Here is a 14,579-nt window from a genome sequence, read left to right on the forward strand (position 1 = left end):
GGAACTGTAGCAGCACTCCTACAATTTAAATATAAATGTAAAATGTTCTCTAAATATATATCTGTACTAATGAAAGTCCTACTCAAATCCTGATAAATTGCACCCTCCTAGTGATAGTAATTATGCAAACAATTCAGATTATAGACTGTAGTATCAAGATGTTTATGGTTGCTGAAATATTTAAGTGGGATCCAATGGTTAAGTAACTCCAAACATTTCTCTTCCTGGATAGATAGATCTGTGCCTCAAGAACTATTTTTTTTCGTCTAATAAATTGTGCATAATTTGTAAACAAAAACATATCTGATTGCCAAATGCAAACAACAGGAATTCTGCAGATGCTGGAAATTCAAGCAACACACATCAAAGTTGCTGGTGAACGCAGCAGGCCAGGCAGCATCTCTAGGAAGAGGTACAGTCGACGTTTCAGGCTGAGACCCTTCATCAGGACTAAGTGAAGGAAGAGTTAGTAAGAGATTTGAAAGTGGGAGTGGGAGGGGGAGATCCAAAATGATAGGAGAAGACAGGAGGGGGAGGGATGGAGCCAAGAGCTGGACAGGTGATTGGCCAAAGGGGATATGAGAGGATCATGGGACAGGAGGTCCGGGAAGAAAGACAGGGGGGGGGGGAACCAGAGGATGGGCAAGGGGTATAGTCAGAGGGAGAGAGAGAGAACGAATGTGTGTATATAAATAAATAACAGATAGGGTACAAGGGGGAGGTGGGGCATTAGCGGAAGTTAGAGAAGTCAATGTTCATGCCATTAGGTTGGAGGCTACCCAGATGGAATATAAGGTGTTGTTCCTCCAACCTGAGTGCGGCTTCATCTTTACAGTAGAGGAGGCCGTGGATAGACATGTCAGAATGGGAATGGGATGTGGAATTAAAATGTGTGGCCACTGGGAGATCCTGCTTTCTCTGGTGGACAGAGTGTAGGTGTTCAGCAAAGCGGTCTCCCAGTCTGCGTCGGGTCTCGCTAATATATAGAAGGCCACATTGGGAGCAACATGTCAGAATGGGAATGGGATGTAGAATTAAAATGTGTGGCCAGCTCTTGGCTCTATCCCTCCCCCTCCTGTCTTCTCCTATCATTTTGGATCTCCCCCTCCTCCTCCCACTTTCAAATCTCTTACTAACTCTTCCTTCAGTTAGTCCTGACGAAGGGTCTTGGCCTGAAACGTCCACTGTACCTCTTCCTAGAGATGCTGCCTGGCCTGCTGCATTCACCAGCAACTTTGATGTGTGTTGTCTGATTGCCAAAGCTTGGGGCCATAGGTTTGTCATTCCTCTTAAAAAGTCATAGACATCCTTTAATTTCTAACCAGTGACTTTGCTGCATTAGCAGGAGGGGCAGCTCCTATTAAATTCAATGAGGATTTACTGGCTATAAAATTTCTGCTGTGGAGATGTGACTGTTTAATTATAGGGAGTAGAAAGGTTGATTTCATGGTATTAAACTGAACAAGAATGCTCTTGTTCTGATAGCATTGCTATTGAATTAACCCATTTATTTCCAGGAGGTAACTTACAAGGCACATAAGTGAATATAACACAAAGCATGACTGCCAGTGCCTTGCTCCCAATCCTGCCAAACACCAAGTTTTGACTCTGGCTCGTTCCTTCCCAGTATTAGGGTGTCTTATCCTGCTGAATGACTTCTTGAACCAGGCCTCGGCAAAAGGGTTGCTGCAGCATATTTTTCATTCTCTTTTGGGCAAATGATGCTTTCACTGAAGGACCAAACGGCCATTGCCACCATGCAGTCTCTTTTAGTCTTTGATAACATTTGAAGTAACTCTAAAAGCTGTGCAGGACAAAATAATTTTGTAATTGTAGTTGAAACACTTTGAAATCAGTATTGTTGCACAAGTAGATTTTATTGGATTGAACTACAGGATAATTATGCAGTACAATCTAAGGGGAAAAGGTATTGCAAAAAGAGAGATTCCTTTATTGTCCCTTAGGATCATGCTCCATCAAAGTGATTAAGAATTGCTCGCTTACTTCAGGAGGCTTCATTAAAGCTTCATTAGGTGCTTACAAAACCATTACCAACCTCCATTCATCTGGGATTTCTTTGGACTAATTAGATATTGTTTCTTTTGATAGCTCTGTTGATAATAACTCATCATAGTTAACTCTAGCAGTGCACCCTCCAAGCAAAGTCATAAACAAAAACCTTTGGAATTTTGATTGTTATCTGCACAATTCATGGTTCTTCTGATATTGAATTAATTCACTATTCATATATACAATAATTCCTGAGCCCAGAATTCTGTTATTCCCTTACATCTGTATTTCAAATACTACATGTGTATTGATAATCATTAGACAAACAAAACGTGGCAATATCCTTTCACCAGGAATTCAAATTCCAAACAACAGGGAAAATTTCCAAGTTCATTCATGCATTTCTTGTTAAGCTTGTGGCATGCATATACTTGGAAAATTTCTCCAATTCTCCTATATAGTTTAACGTTGCAGGACATGGACCAATTATAACGACAGTCAAAATTCCAACAAAGGTGTTGTCAAGTTTCAGACACCAACATAATACTTAGAGCTATAATATATAACTTTTATTTGCAGGCATTCTGACCTCTGCAAAAGACTGGCAGCTGTTGGTGGACCTCGAAGGGCAGCTGAAGTTCCCCAACCATATCGCAACCACCACCCTGCGACCAGACATTGTCCTAGTGTCTGAGTCTAATAAGCAAGTGGTGCTGCTGGAGCTGACAGTCCCATGGGAAGATAGCCTGGAGGAGGCCTTTGAAAGGAAGCTCTCCAAGTACGCAGGACTGGTCAGCAACTGTCAGCAGGCTGGACGGAGAGCGAGGTGTCTCCCAGTGGAGGTTGGTTGTAGGGGATTCGTAGCCCGTTCTTTAGTTAGAGCCTTCAGCATTTTGGGCATCAAGGGAGAGAGGAAGAGGAGAGCCATCCGCAGTACCACCGATGCAGCAGAGAGGGCCTCAAGATGGCTGTGGCTCAAAAGAGGGGAGCCATGGAGTCATAAGTAGCTAACATAAGCTGGGGTCTGATCAGCCCCGGCTGGGTCACCTGGAGGAGGTTGTATGATGTTGAAAGACCCGAAACACCCGATGATTCCAGGAACATCACTGAAGATGTGTCCAGAAGCATCAATAGATGTATGTACACAGCTCACTAAGTGTGAAGGGTTAGAAACTAAATACATTTTGACTTGAAGTGATATTTTCAATTTATCCCATGTAATACATTTTCTTCAGCATTTGTATCAAGCCATGTGCCATCTTGCACATATTTGTGTAATAATACATTGAGTAATTGGGTAACCGGAGAATATCCAAGTCAATATTTATTGTGGAACATATACTCAGTGGCCACTTTATTAGGTACAGGAAGTACCTAACAAAATGGAGACTGAGTGTATGTTTGTGGTATTCTTCTGCTGTAAGCCCATCCACTACAGGATGCGACATGTTGTGTATTCAGCAGTGCTCTTTTGCACACAACTGTTGTAACGCATGGTTATTTGAGTTACTGTCATCTTCCTGTCAGCTTGAAACCAGTCTGGCCATTCTCCTCTGAGTTCTCTCATTAGCAATGCATTTTTGGTCACAGAACTCCCACCACTCACTGGATTTTTTTTCCTCGCACCATTCTCTGAACACTCTAGAGACCGCTGGGTGTTAAAAATCCCAGGAGATCAGCAAACCAAACCACCCTGTCTGGCGCCAACAATCATTCCACAGTCAAAGTCACAAAGCCAGTGAGGGAAGCATCTCGTTACGGGAGAAGGCAAGAACTTTTCAACCACATATATAGCCTGTAAGAAAACCCATTCTTTCTCCTCTGGACCTTCCCTGCCAGGATTCTCATGACTGTATCTCAGAACCTGTGCTTCATCTCCCTCAGCTGCTGAAAAATCTTGCAACGTTATGTCCTTACATGTCAGCTAGTGCTCTGTAGACTTTCAGCAAGAATAGTATGCAGAGAAAATATGTTCCACAATGCACATCACTTTGAAAATCAAACCTACTAGGTTCCTTTCGGCATCCAAAGGATCAATGAGGATAGGACTTACACAGTGAATGCAGGGCACTGAGGAGTGCAGTAGAACAAAGAGATTTGGGGGTATAGATCCATAATTCCTTAAAAGTAGCTTCACAGGTAGATGGGATCATAAAGAGTGCATTTGGCACATAGTCCCTCTTGTATTGAGTTCTGGAGTTGGAACGTTATATTGAAGCTGCATAAGACATTGGTGAGGCCTTCTTTGGAGTATTGTGTGCTGTTCTGGCCTCCTACCTATGGTAAAGTTATTGTGGGCACGTGGCCAAGTGGTTAAGGCATTCGTCTAGTGATCTCAAGGTCGCTAGTTTGAGCCTCAGCTGTGGCAGTGTGTTTGTGTTCTTGAGCAAGGCACTTAACCACATATTGCTCTAGTGTCTGTGCAAGGAGTGGCGCCCCACACAGACTTCCAATCTGCACCTTGTAAGGCATGAAAATGCCCGACAGGCCTCTCGTGGTCTGAGTCGACGTTCCCTCCCTTCTTGTATTGAGTTCTGGAGTTGGAACGTTATACTGAAGCTGCATAGGACATTGCTGAGGCCTTCTTTGGAGTACTGTGTGCAGTTCTGGCCTCCTACCAATGGTAAAGTTATTGTGGGCACGTTATCAAGAAGATTGAAAGAATACAGTGAAAATTCATAAGGAAGTTGCCAGGACTTGGGGACCTGAGTTAAAGGGAAAGGCTGAGTAGATTAAGACCTCATTTTCTGGAGTATAGGAGAATGAAGGGAGATCCTTAGCGGTTTGTGAAGATTTGGCATGACTTCTATAGGTGAATGGTGGAGAGTATATTGACTGGTTGCATCACAGTCTTCTATGGAAACACCAATGTCCTTTGAATGGAAATTCCTACAAAAAGTAGTGGATATGGCCCAGTCCATGATGGGTAAAGCCCTCCCCACCAATGAGCACATCTGTACAGAGCACCATCCCAGGAAAGCAGCATCCATCATCAGAGACCAACACTACCCAGATCATACTCCCTTCTCACTACTGCTATCAGGAAGAAGGTATAGGAGCCTCAGGACTCACACCATCAAGTTCAGGAACAGTTATTGCCCCTCAACCATCAGGGTCTTGAATCAGTGGGGATAATTTCACTTGTCCCATTACTGAACTGCTCCCACAACCTGTGGACTTACTTACAAGGTCTCTTCATCTCACGTTCTCGATATTTATTGCTTATTTATTTATTATTATTTTTTCTCTATTTTTGTTTTTATTTGCACAGTTTGTTGCCTTTTGCATTATTGGTTGATTATCCTTTTGGGGGTGATCTTTCATTGATTCTATTATGGTTCTTGGATTTCTTGAGTCTGCTCACAAGGAAACAAATCTCAGGGTTGTATATGGTGACCTATAGATATACTTTGAACTTTGATAGAGGTATACAATATTATAAGTGGTATAGATAGGGTAAATACAAACAGGCTTTTTTCACAAAGGTAGGGCAAGACTAAAACTAGAGGTTATAAGTTAAGGATGAAAGATGAAATGTTTAAGGGAACGTTTGGGAACTTCTTCACTCACAGGTTAGTGTGAGTGTGGAACGAGCTACCAGTCCACATAGTGGATGCTGGTTTGACTGTGAAATTTAAGAGAAATTTGGATAAGTACATGGATGGGAGGAGCTCTGAATGGTCCAGGTACAGACCTGGTCCAGTTACGGGTCAATGGGACTAGGCAGAATAAGAGTTTGGTAAGACTAGACAGGCCAAAAAGCTTTTCTCTGTGTTGTAGTGCTCTATGATAACTTCAAACAAATTTATTCTTTGTAATCTCAATTAGTCTCAAAGTTTACAGGTTAAAACAAGTCTTATGTTAACATAGATACTCTCATGATATCATCAAAATAATCTTCAATCAATTTAAAACTGAAATCACCAAAAGAGGAAAGGAAGGATGAGCATAATGATTTTCCTTTAAATGTCTAACTAATATCTTTACTCCTGGTCATTGCCAATGTAAGTATTTTTTTTGTAGTCCTAATCAACAATTATTTGTGAATCAGATGCTGATGAAGTTTATGCATTTCTTTTCTCTTCAATGCAAAGCAAACTGGGCAGGATGAGTAAAGTTCTCATTGTATAAAATTTGGCAAGAGTTGAAGGCTTCTTCAACTAAGTCTTCCTTTTTTTTGTTCTTTAGTCTTTACTGTTTCTGTTTCAAGACAAGAAATTACACTCTTCTCTTTAGACTCTTCTTTTCAGTTTACATGTTGTCTCCTAACTTGCTCTGTTTTATTTTTCATTTCTGTCAAAAGGAAATAAAAGTGCATCTGTTTTCACCACAGATGCTGACTGAACTTTTGCATGCTTTCAATACACTCTTTCTGTTTGATCTTCATTTATCTGTGGGCTATTATGTGAGGTGACTTCACAGTTTCAAAAGGTATAAACTCATGTTTGCAAGTTTTGTTCTCAAAGTTCATATTGAGGGTTAACCGTGTGAAATTCTTCCCATTAAAATCTCTCATTTCACTGTGTTTTACAACAAACAGAACACTGTGTGATCAATGGAAATTGTGCACATCTAAAATTTCCAGAGGGATTTGCTTTTTCTTGAAATCCCACTCCAAAGACAAAGAAAAGGCATTTTTCCATGTTTGCTGTAATGCCATTTTCTTAAAGTTTGTAACTTATTTATGAGAAGTTGTCAGACTGGAATATAATTATAGTGAAAATAAATTTTACCCAATGTATCGTTTATTAGATTGTCTACTGCTCGTGATGAATTTTTCAACAAACGTTTCTGTTTTGACTATGTCTGTTCAAGAAGAATGTAGCACACTGAGACACGTAAAAACACAATAAAATGTGAGGTAATCAGTGCCTCTGCTCCCAGGTGAGTTGGGGTTTCCACAAAGCACAACCATTTCTGTACCTTAGTGTCAACAGTTCACTGACAATGCAGCATTGCCTGAAATAACATGAATGAGGCAAACTGAAATCTGGTTTAGCAGGTTTCTGAAACAAATTTCAACAGCACTCTGAAGAAGTGAGTTCTGGTCTGATTGTCAGGTGGTATTTTCTGTTTTAATTAAACTAAACCTGCTGGTCCTTTTGCAGTGAAGCCTTCCAGCTTATTTTCTGCGGCATGAGATATTGGCATCAGACCTGATTATTACTCCAAGATTGAAAATGAAACCGGACACTGGTCATTCTCTTAAATCAGATGCAGAAAATAGAATGCAGTTTTATGTGTATGCCACGAATGCATCCTGGCTTTTATCAGTACTGCAAAGCCAAGGCAGTTTTCTGTTGGCATAAGCAGAGCCAAGACAGTTTCTCTTTTCATCCTACACTTCAGTTATTTGAACTGACGGACAGCGGTGAAAGAATAAATACGTCAACCTGATTGAAATACTGCATTTGTCTAAATTTCAATGCTAATGTTTAGAGTGCAATCTTCATTATTTGTCAAAAATCTTGGAACAGGAATAGCTTCAGTAAATGGACAGATAGGATTCAAAAAATCTCACCATCTCCAACATACCATTTCAAATTGGAGTGTCTGGGAAGGAGGAATAAGCTTTGCTTTGCAGACAACGTTTATACCCTGAGACCTTAAAAAAAAAGTGTCTGAAATGATTGCAGTGCATTTATGATCAAGATACAAGGAAAGCAAATTGACCAGGTGGGTGAGCTTATTCATTATACCTGCCAGTTTAATGCTACATGTTTGGCCGACTAGAGAGATGTGATAGCTGGCAGGAAAATATGGTTAGTCTGGTTTTGCTTTGATTTCTAATTTGATAGTTGCTTCTAGTCAGCATTTAGTGTAACACACAGCAAGCAGTCTGAAGAGAGAGGGTTCGTGACACTATCCTGTAAGACCACTGTTTCATTAGAGATATTAGATGATATTTTGCTTGGAATTTCACTTGTAATTCACAAATACACACTTTTAATATGATGTGTTATCTGACAAACCGAATGGACTGCTGCTAAATCTATTGTACACATGCATCCTGAACATCAATGAAGATGTCATCCAGGAAAAAGTATCTCCTTTACTGGCATCCTCATTAAGCACATTCATTCTACCCAGCACAGGTAATAGACAGCAAGCTCTTTCTGGCTACTGAAAATCCATGGTTTGCACCAATAGGAAAAGGGCAAGAACTACAAGGGCACACCATCATCTGTGCCAGCTTTATCTCTAGTACATCTCTTCCTGACTTAAAGTATCTGCATTTTTATTCCTTGTTACCTGGTGAGTATCCACAAAATATTGTACATTTCACCACAGGACCTACAGCACAACAAGGTAGCTCGTCACACCCTTCTCAATGACAACTAGTGAGCGTCATAAAATACTGACTCACAAAATACATCAGCAAAAACAAATAATGAACCTAGTGAATTTTCCTGTTTTTATGTTCCTGCGCAGTACTTCCCCAATGGCTGCAGCCAAGCTGATGAAATGCTGCCTGCATTGCACTGAAAGAGACTACAGACATCAGTCCTAAGCAGCTCTTGGTAATCAGGTTCAGACTGCACCATCGTGTCGCGGATCATTCAATCAATTGGAAGGACATTAGTTAGGTGGCAGTGTGGGATGTTAATGGTGATGACTCCTCTGGCAGTAAATCCCAATGTTGTGAATCTGTTGGAAATCACATTGCCAGATTGCAGAAACATTGTCAAAACCCTTTTCAACATTGAAGTTGGATAGTAGAAAGCTAAGATTCTGTGCTAAATATCAGAGTCTATCACCAGAACATGCACACTCCCACATATATTTTGTAGTTTATTGGAGCTGCGGCTTCCACCACCAGGTGTGGTGTGTGGGTAGATATAGCTCCCATATTTATGTTAAGAGGGTGGGATTTGAGTTTCATGTAATACTCTGTACAAGGTTGGGAAAGATGTTTTTCTATCTTTTACATGGAGGTTTAGGCAGACATACCAATACCCTAAGGATTAGTTAAAGATTGAAGGTGCTGAGTCCTCAGAATCTGATGATCTTAATCCTAGGCTTTGAGTAGCAATAGTGAAAGCTTCATTTTAGAATGATCCCACAGATTGTAAAGCAAGCATTTAACTTCAACATTTATAAAACAAAGGAAGAAAGGAAGAAACTTGTGTGACAAGTATGGAAAATGCTGGAGACTATTATTAAAGAATTTGTAAAGTGGCACTTAGAAAATAATAATAGGGCTTAACAGCACAGATTTATGTAAGAGAAATCACGTTTGATAAAGCTGTTTATTAAAAGGCAAATTACAAAATAGATAAAAGCTGACCAGTGGATATGATGTATCTGTACTGTAAGAACTTCATTATAATGCCACAGAAGATTATTGAACCAAATTGAAGTTAACATAATTGTGGAGATTGGTGAGACGCGAGGATTGCTTAATATTCAGGAAACTATAAATTGGAATAAGGAGGGCATTTAAGTGGGAGACTGACCAATGGATACCAGTTCAAAATTTCCAGCTGTCCAGAATCTACATCAATGATTTTGATAAGTGCAACAAAACCTTCTGTGAGCAAAAAATTCTTCACCTTGAGAACAGTGAATCTTGGAACTTCTCTAGCTAAGAGAACTCTGGAGATTCAGTTTCTGAGTGTATGGTCAAAAGAGAGAGCATTTATATTTAGACATTAAGGGGATCAAGTGATATGGAAAATGACCAGCCATGATCTTACTGAATGAGGAAACATGCATGAGAAGCAGAATGACCTACCGCTACTTGCATTGTCCTTGCATTAATCATGAGCATGATCTTCAGCCTTTACTATAGGCTGGCCTGTTGAATGCTTCTTCGGAGTCCTTTGGAAAGTACAATGCTTTAAGAGTACAGTCTGTCTGTATTAACCTACAGCAAGCTTCAGCAGGTACCAGTGATTAGAATGACATCACTGAGCAAAGTGATAAACAGAGCAATCATTGCTGAATGAATGTTCCATTTATGACCTTGGAGCTAGATTCCAAAACTGTGTTTAGCTTCTGTCAGGACAATCTGGCATAAATTACTCACGTATCACAATTAGACTGCAGCCCTATCATATTTCTTTACCATGAATTCCACAGATCTATTAAAAATACCAAGTTACATAAATGTTTTGATTTTTAAATTTGCTCAGCTGACATCATTAAATATGAATAATAATTTGATTTCAACTGTAACTGCAATTTCTACCGACGTACCGTGGAGAGCATCGTCGCTGGGTGGATCATTGGATGGAAGCTCAAACGCACAGGATCGAAAGAGGCTGCAGAAGATTGTGGATTTAGCCAGTTCCATTATGGACATAACCCTCCCCATCATCAGGGCATCTTCAAAAGGTAGTGGCTCAAGAAGGATCCTCACCATCCAGAACTTACCCTCCTCTCAATACTACCACCAGGGAGATGATCCAGGATCCTGAGGACCCACAATCATCACTTTAGGACCAGCTGCTTCTCTTCTGTCATCAGATTTATGAACAATTCATGAACACATGAACACTACCTTACTACTCATCTTTTGCACTATTTACCTATTTAGTGCAACTTATAGAATTTTTTTTGAGTCTTGCACTGCACTGCCGCCACAAAGCAACAAATTCCATGAGATAGGCCAATGATAATAAACCAGATTCTGATCATTCCTGCAACTGGTTACAACAATGTTGCAATTGCAGCAAAGTGAATTGGCTAGCAATATCACATGAAAGGACAGAAATTCCAATTGGCAAAGTCCATGATTCTAGAAATTCTTTTGCTCCAGGAAAGATACATTAATTGTATGGAGCCTGATGACCAATGTATGTTACATGTGAGGGTCTGTTGCTATAATATATCCACCTGCTCCTGAGGCCCAAAGGTATCAAAGGAATAGAACATGCTTTCTTGCTTACTATGTGCATAGACCGTTCCTCGAGTGTACCATCACTGTGGACCACAAACGAAAACAGCTAGGTGCAAGGGGGTTGGGAGTTTGTTCATGGCACAGGGGTTCCAATGGGAAAAGTTTATGGTTTCAGTGAAAAGTGGTTGAGGAGTGAAACGTAGGAGAGTAAGGGTTGGAATTTGAGAGTAAGGGTTAGTTTGAGGCATGGGAAATGAAGGGGTAATGTGAGAAGTATATGAGTGAATCAAAAGGATACTTCTCCAAATGTAGTTTCAAATTCTGGTCTCTCTGAACAGAGATATATTCAGCCATATTCTGTTTAATCATCATAATAGCAGTTATCGTGAAAGCATGCTTCTGTATGAGTGCCCATGTCATTCATAATAGTAACAGAATTTTGTAAAGTGGCACTGAGGCATGTACTGAATAGTGCTGCAAATATTCCACTCTTCCAAACATTAGTACATTACATGTGTAGAACCACAATAAATTCAGATTGAGAACGGCAAGTATAACAAAACTGGTTTCCCAGTAAGCTTACATCCCATGCCCTTAGCATTTTTGCAGCAAGTGTGAGGACATACATTGTACTGTATAAAAGAATTATCAGGTCCATAAACATTTAGAATGTTCTTTCTGCACATCTCTACAGAACTTTTCACCATGTCACCCATTTTTCCATTTAGCTAGCCATTGAAATTTTTAATTATCCAATGTTCAGTAGTCTCCATTATGCACTCATTTCTTAAGAAAGCCTTTAATACTTTGATGTTTTATGCATCTTTTGTTTCCAACTAAATACCTATATTTGCATTGAAGTTATTTTGAAGCCCGATTGTAATTACAGATTATGATTTTATTTTTTGACAATGAAATTGAGTTGAACATGTTTTTTTTCCCTCTGGGATCTACTTGTGTCTGTCATGCTTGTTAGAATTTGAATGGCGTGTGTGTGGGTGGCCTCGTTTATCTAGCAGAGAAAAGCAGGCTAGGACATGTGAAGACTTTGAGGGTGGATGCAGTCAAAGGATTGTGTGTCATGCTTTAATGCTAATGAAAACACTTCTGTACAATACTGTGAAGTTACAAATATGCTTTATGAATAACCTTTTGACACAGCCGGAACTAGCTTTTGGCTTGTATAACAATGAGAAGAATGCCTTCTTCCCTTGACCATTGAAAGTCTATTGACCCTGTTTTAAATAAGGACAGTAAAACAAATTCTAATTTGTAGTACTGGACATCCTTATGCTTACTGTAATATTGATAGGGGTATAAACAGTAAGTTTATTTTCTGACACCTATTTCCTTGGCATTTCATTATTTACTCTCTCAGCTTTCAGTTCGAAAACGCAGGTAAAGGGGCAAGTCAAATAATTTTGAACATCAGCAAAACTGGACAGAAAAGACAAAAAAGAATCTTAGATAAATCTGATGAGTTAGTCTTAAACCTTTCAAGAGGAAAAGAAGCTGAGTGAAACTAAGAATTAAACCCAGGAAAATAATTCAAAAAAAAAAAGAGGAAAAAAAACATGCAAAAGACAAATAACTTAGAGATTAGAAGGAACAAGAGAACTTTTCCAGAATTAGAATTACATAGCTAAGTCGTTCACTCAATCTGTTAAAAGCAATATGATAGCCGGATCCACCAGCCAAATGCCATTTGTTTAGCAAATCTGCTGAGCCACTGGCAGAGTTCTCCTTGGTTTCTACAAAGATGTAACACTGAAGGATTGTTACGATATAGTTCTAAAAGGTTTGTAGTGGGAAACAAAGGCAAGATTAAAATAAATGGGTTAATGCTTTTATTAAAATAACAGAGTGAATATTTCAAATAAATAAGTGCTTGCAACTTGGCAGGTAATTTCCTACCGGTGAGTGTTAATATCCATTAGGTAAAGAATTTATACAGTTTCAATGAAAATCAAAGCTATATTTCAATAAAACTAATGCAATGGAATATTAAGTGCTAATGTATTTTGCTTCAGATTCCAACTCTGAGAATTAATAAAGTAGTATTAGTTGTTTTGACGTTCTAAACTGGAAACACAAAATCATTTAGGGCAATTCCCTAAGTATTCTGCAGTCTTCAAAAACATGCTAATTTTCTAAATGAACAACTTACATGAAACAAACAATAAGTTGGCCATTTTATTTCTTGCTTAATAATCAAGGTGGAATTATAAACAAAAATATAAAAAATAGAATTCAAGTACACTATGGATGGAGTTCCTTTGTCAAGAATGTGAATTGTATTTCCAAACAACCTAATTGTGTTTGGTGATGAATCTCAGTTCCTGGCTGATAGTAAAAACAGTTTTGGAATTTTTCAGCAGGTAATATTTAATACCATGTTTACAACAAGCACGTATTTGACAGGATTCAGAACTAGTTCCAAAATCAGTTATAAAATCTGTTCTTATAGAATATTTATTTTATTTTTTCATATGATGACTTTTTTGTGTTGTTGAATCGATGCTGTAACAGGAGACACACTTTTTTATTATGGTCAGCAAGCAGCAGCTGAGTGCAAAATAATCATAACTGACTATATTTTCTTAGCAGTCTAACAAAATGACCAAGAGCCATTGTGCAGAATTATACCATGACGAAAAAGGGCAGAAAATTATGTACATCCAAATACAGCTAAATTTGATATCCAGTGTTTGTTTGCGGTTTTAAAGAGAAATTGGAATTGAATATTTGTACTCTTATTCTTTTATCATGCAATAAACAATCAGCCAAAAAAAAGTTGAAAGATATACACTGGGTTAAAGAATTAAAGTTAATAGCAGACAAGGCCCTCAAATTTATGACAAAATGTGCTACAGCATGCCATAACATTTTATTTTGCTTCACAGAAAATGTTTCTTATATGCATATATTCACATGAAAGTACTAAATAACAATGCTGGATGCTGAAGTGCCTAACAATTAAAATGGCGATTTTCACTTCTCAGAAATAGCAAGGAGGAATCTTGTTAAGTGCTGAGAGTTGATCTAACTTAGTTATCATATTCTTAAAAATTGAGTGGCTCAATGTAATTCATTGCATCAACTGTACATTAATTTCACTGGAATAAATACATTAATTGTGGATACTGTGATACGATAGCTAAGCAAAACAGAATACCTGTGTGGGTTCTTTGGTGGGCTTTCAAATGAGAACTCTTGGTGTAAACTTTAGTGCAGCCTGCAAAAAAAAACATAAATAGAACACTTTATTTTGAAAAGGATTTTGACCATTTTAGATTCCCTTCTGGATGCTGAGAATAATCCGCTAAATTTACTGATGTCTGAGTTGGATAAGTAACCTCACAACACAGAGGTGCTGAGAATGAAGATTTTGAGATTTTTAACATAGTCTCTAAAAAGACCTGAGGTAGTGTCATTCCATATTATATATATATATATATATATATATAGAAGTAACATTTTGCAGTCATATTTTGTTTTTAAATGTGGTGAGTCATAGAATAACACCATAAAATTTATAAGTAATTCTAGGTACTTTCTGATAAATGCTGTTTACAAATTACTACAGATACCTGGAGTTACCATGTGGATCAATAGGCTTAAGGTAAATTAGGTTGGCAGTTGATTATCACAAGCTACTCCAAACAATGATACACATGTGACAATATGCTGCAACAACTATTATACCTGCTTTTAACAAACTGTTTCT

General features: G+C 38.6%; 1 protein-coding gene across 1 annotated transcript in view; it reads right to left on the reverse strand.

Moving 5' to 3' along the window:
• klf5l (Kruppel like factor 5 like) overlaps positions 1 to 14,579 on the reverse strand; it is a 68,115-nt gene that overhangs the window by 21,152 nt on the left and 32,384 nt on the right. Inside the window, exon 4 of the mRNA XM_072270638.1 lies at positions 14,028 to 14,087. Within this exon, the coding sequence (XP_072126739.1) occupies positions 14,028 to 14,087 (60 nt within the window). The remainder of the gene's footprint in view (positions 1 to 14,027; positions 14,088 to 14,579) is intronic.

Source organism: Mobula birostris, chromosome 10 (assembly GCF_030028105.1).
Source record: "Mobula birostris isolate sMobBir1 chromosome 10, sMobBir1.hap1, whole genome shotgun sequence".
Lineage (NCBI taxonomy): Eukaryota > Metazoa > Chordata > Chondrichthyes > Myliobatiformes > Myliobatidae > Mobula > Mobula birostris.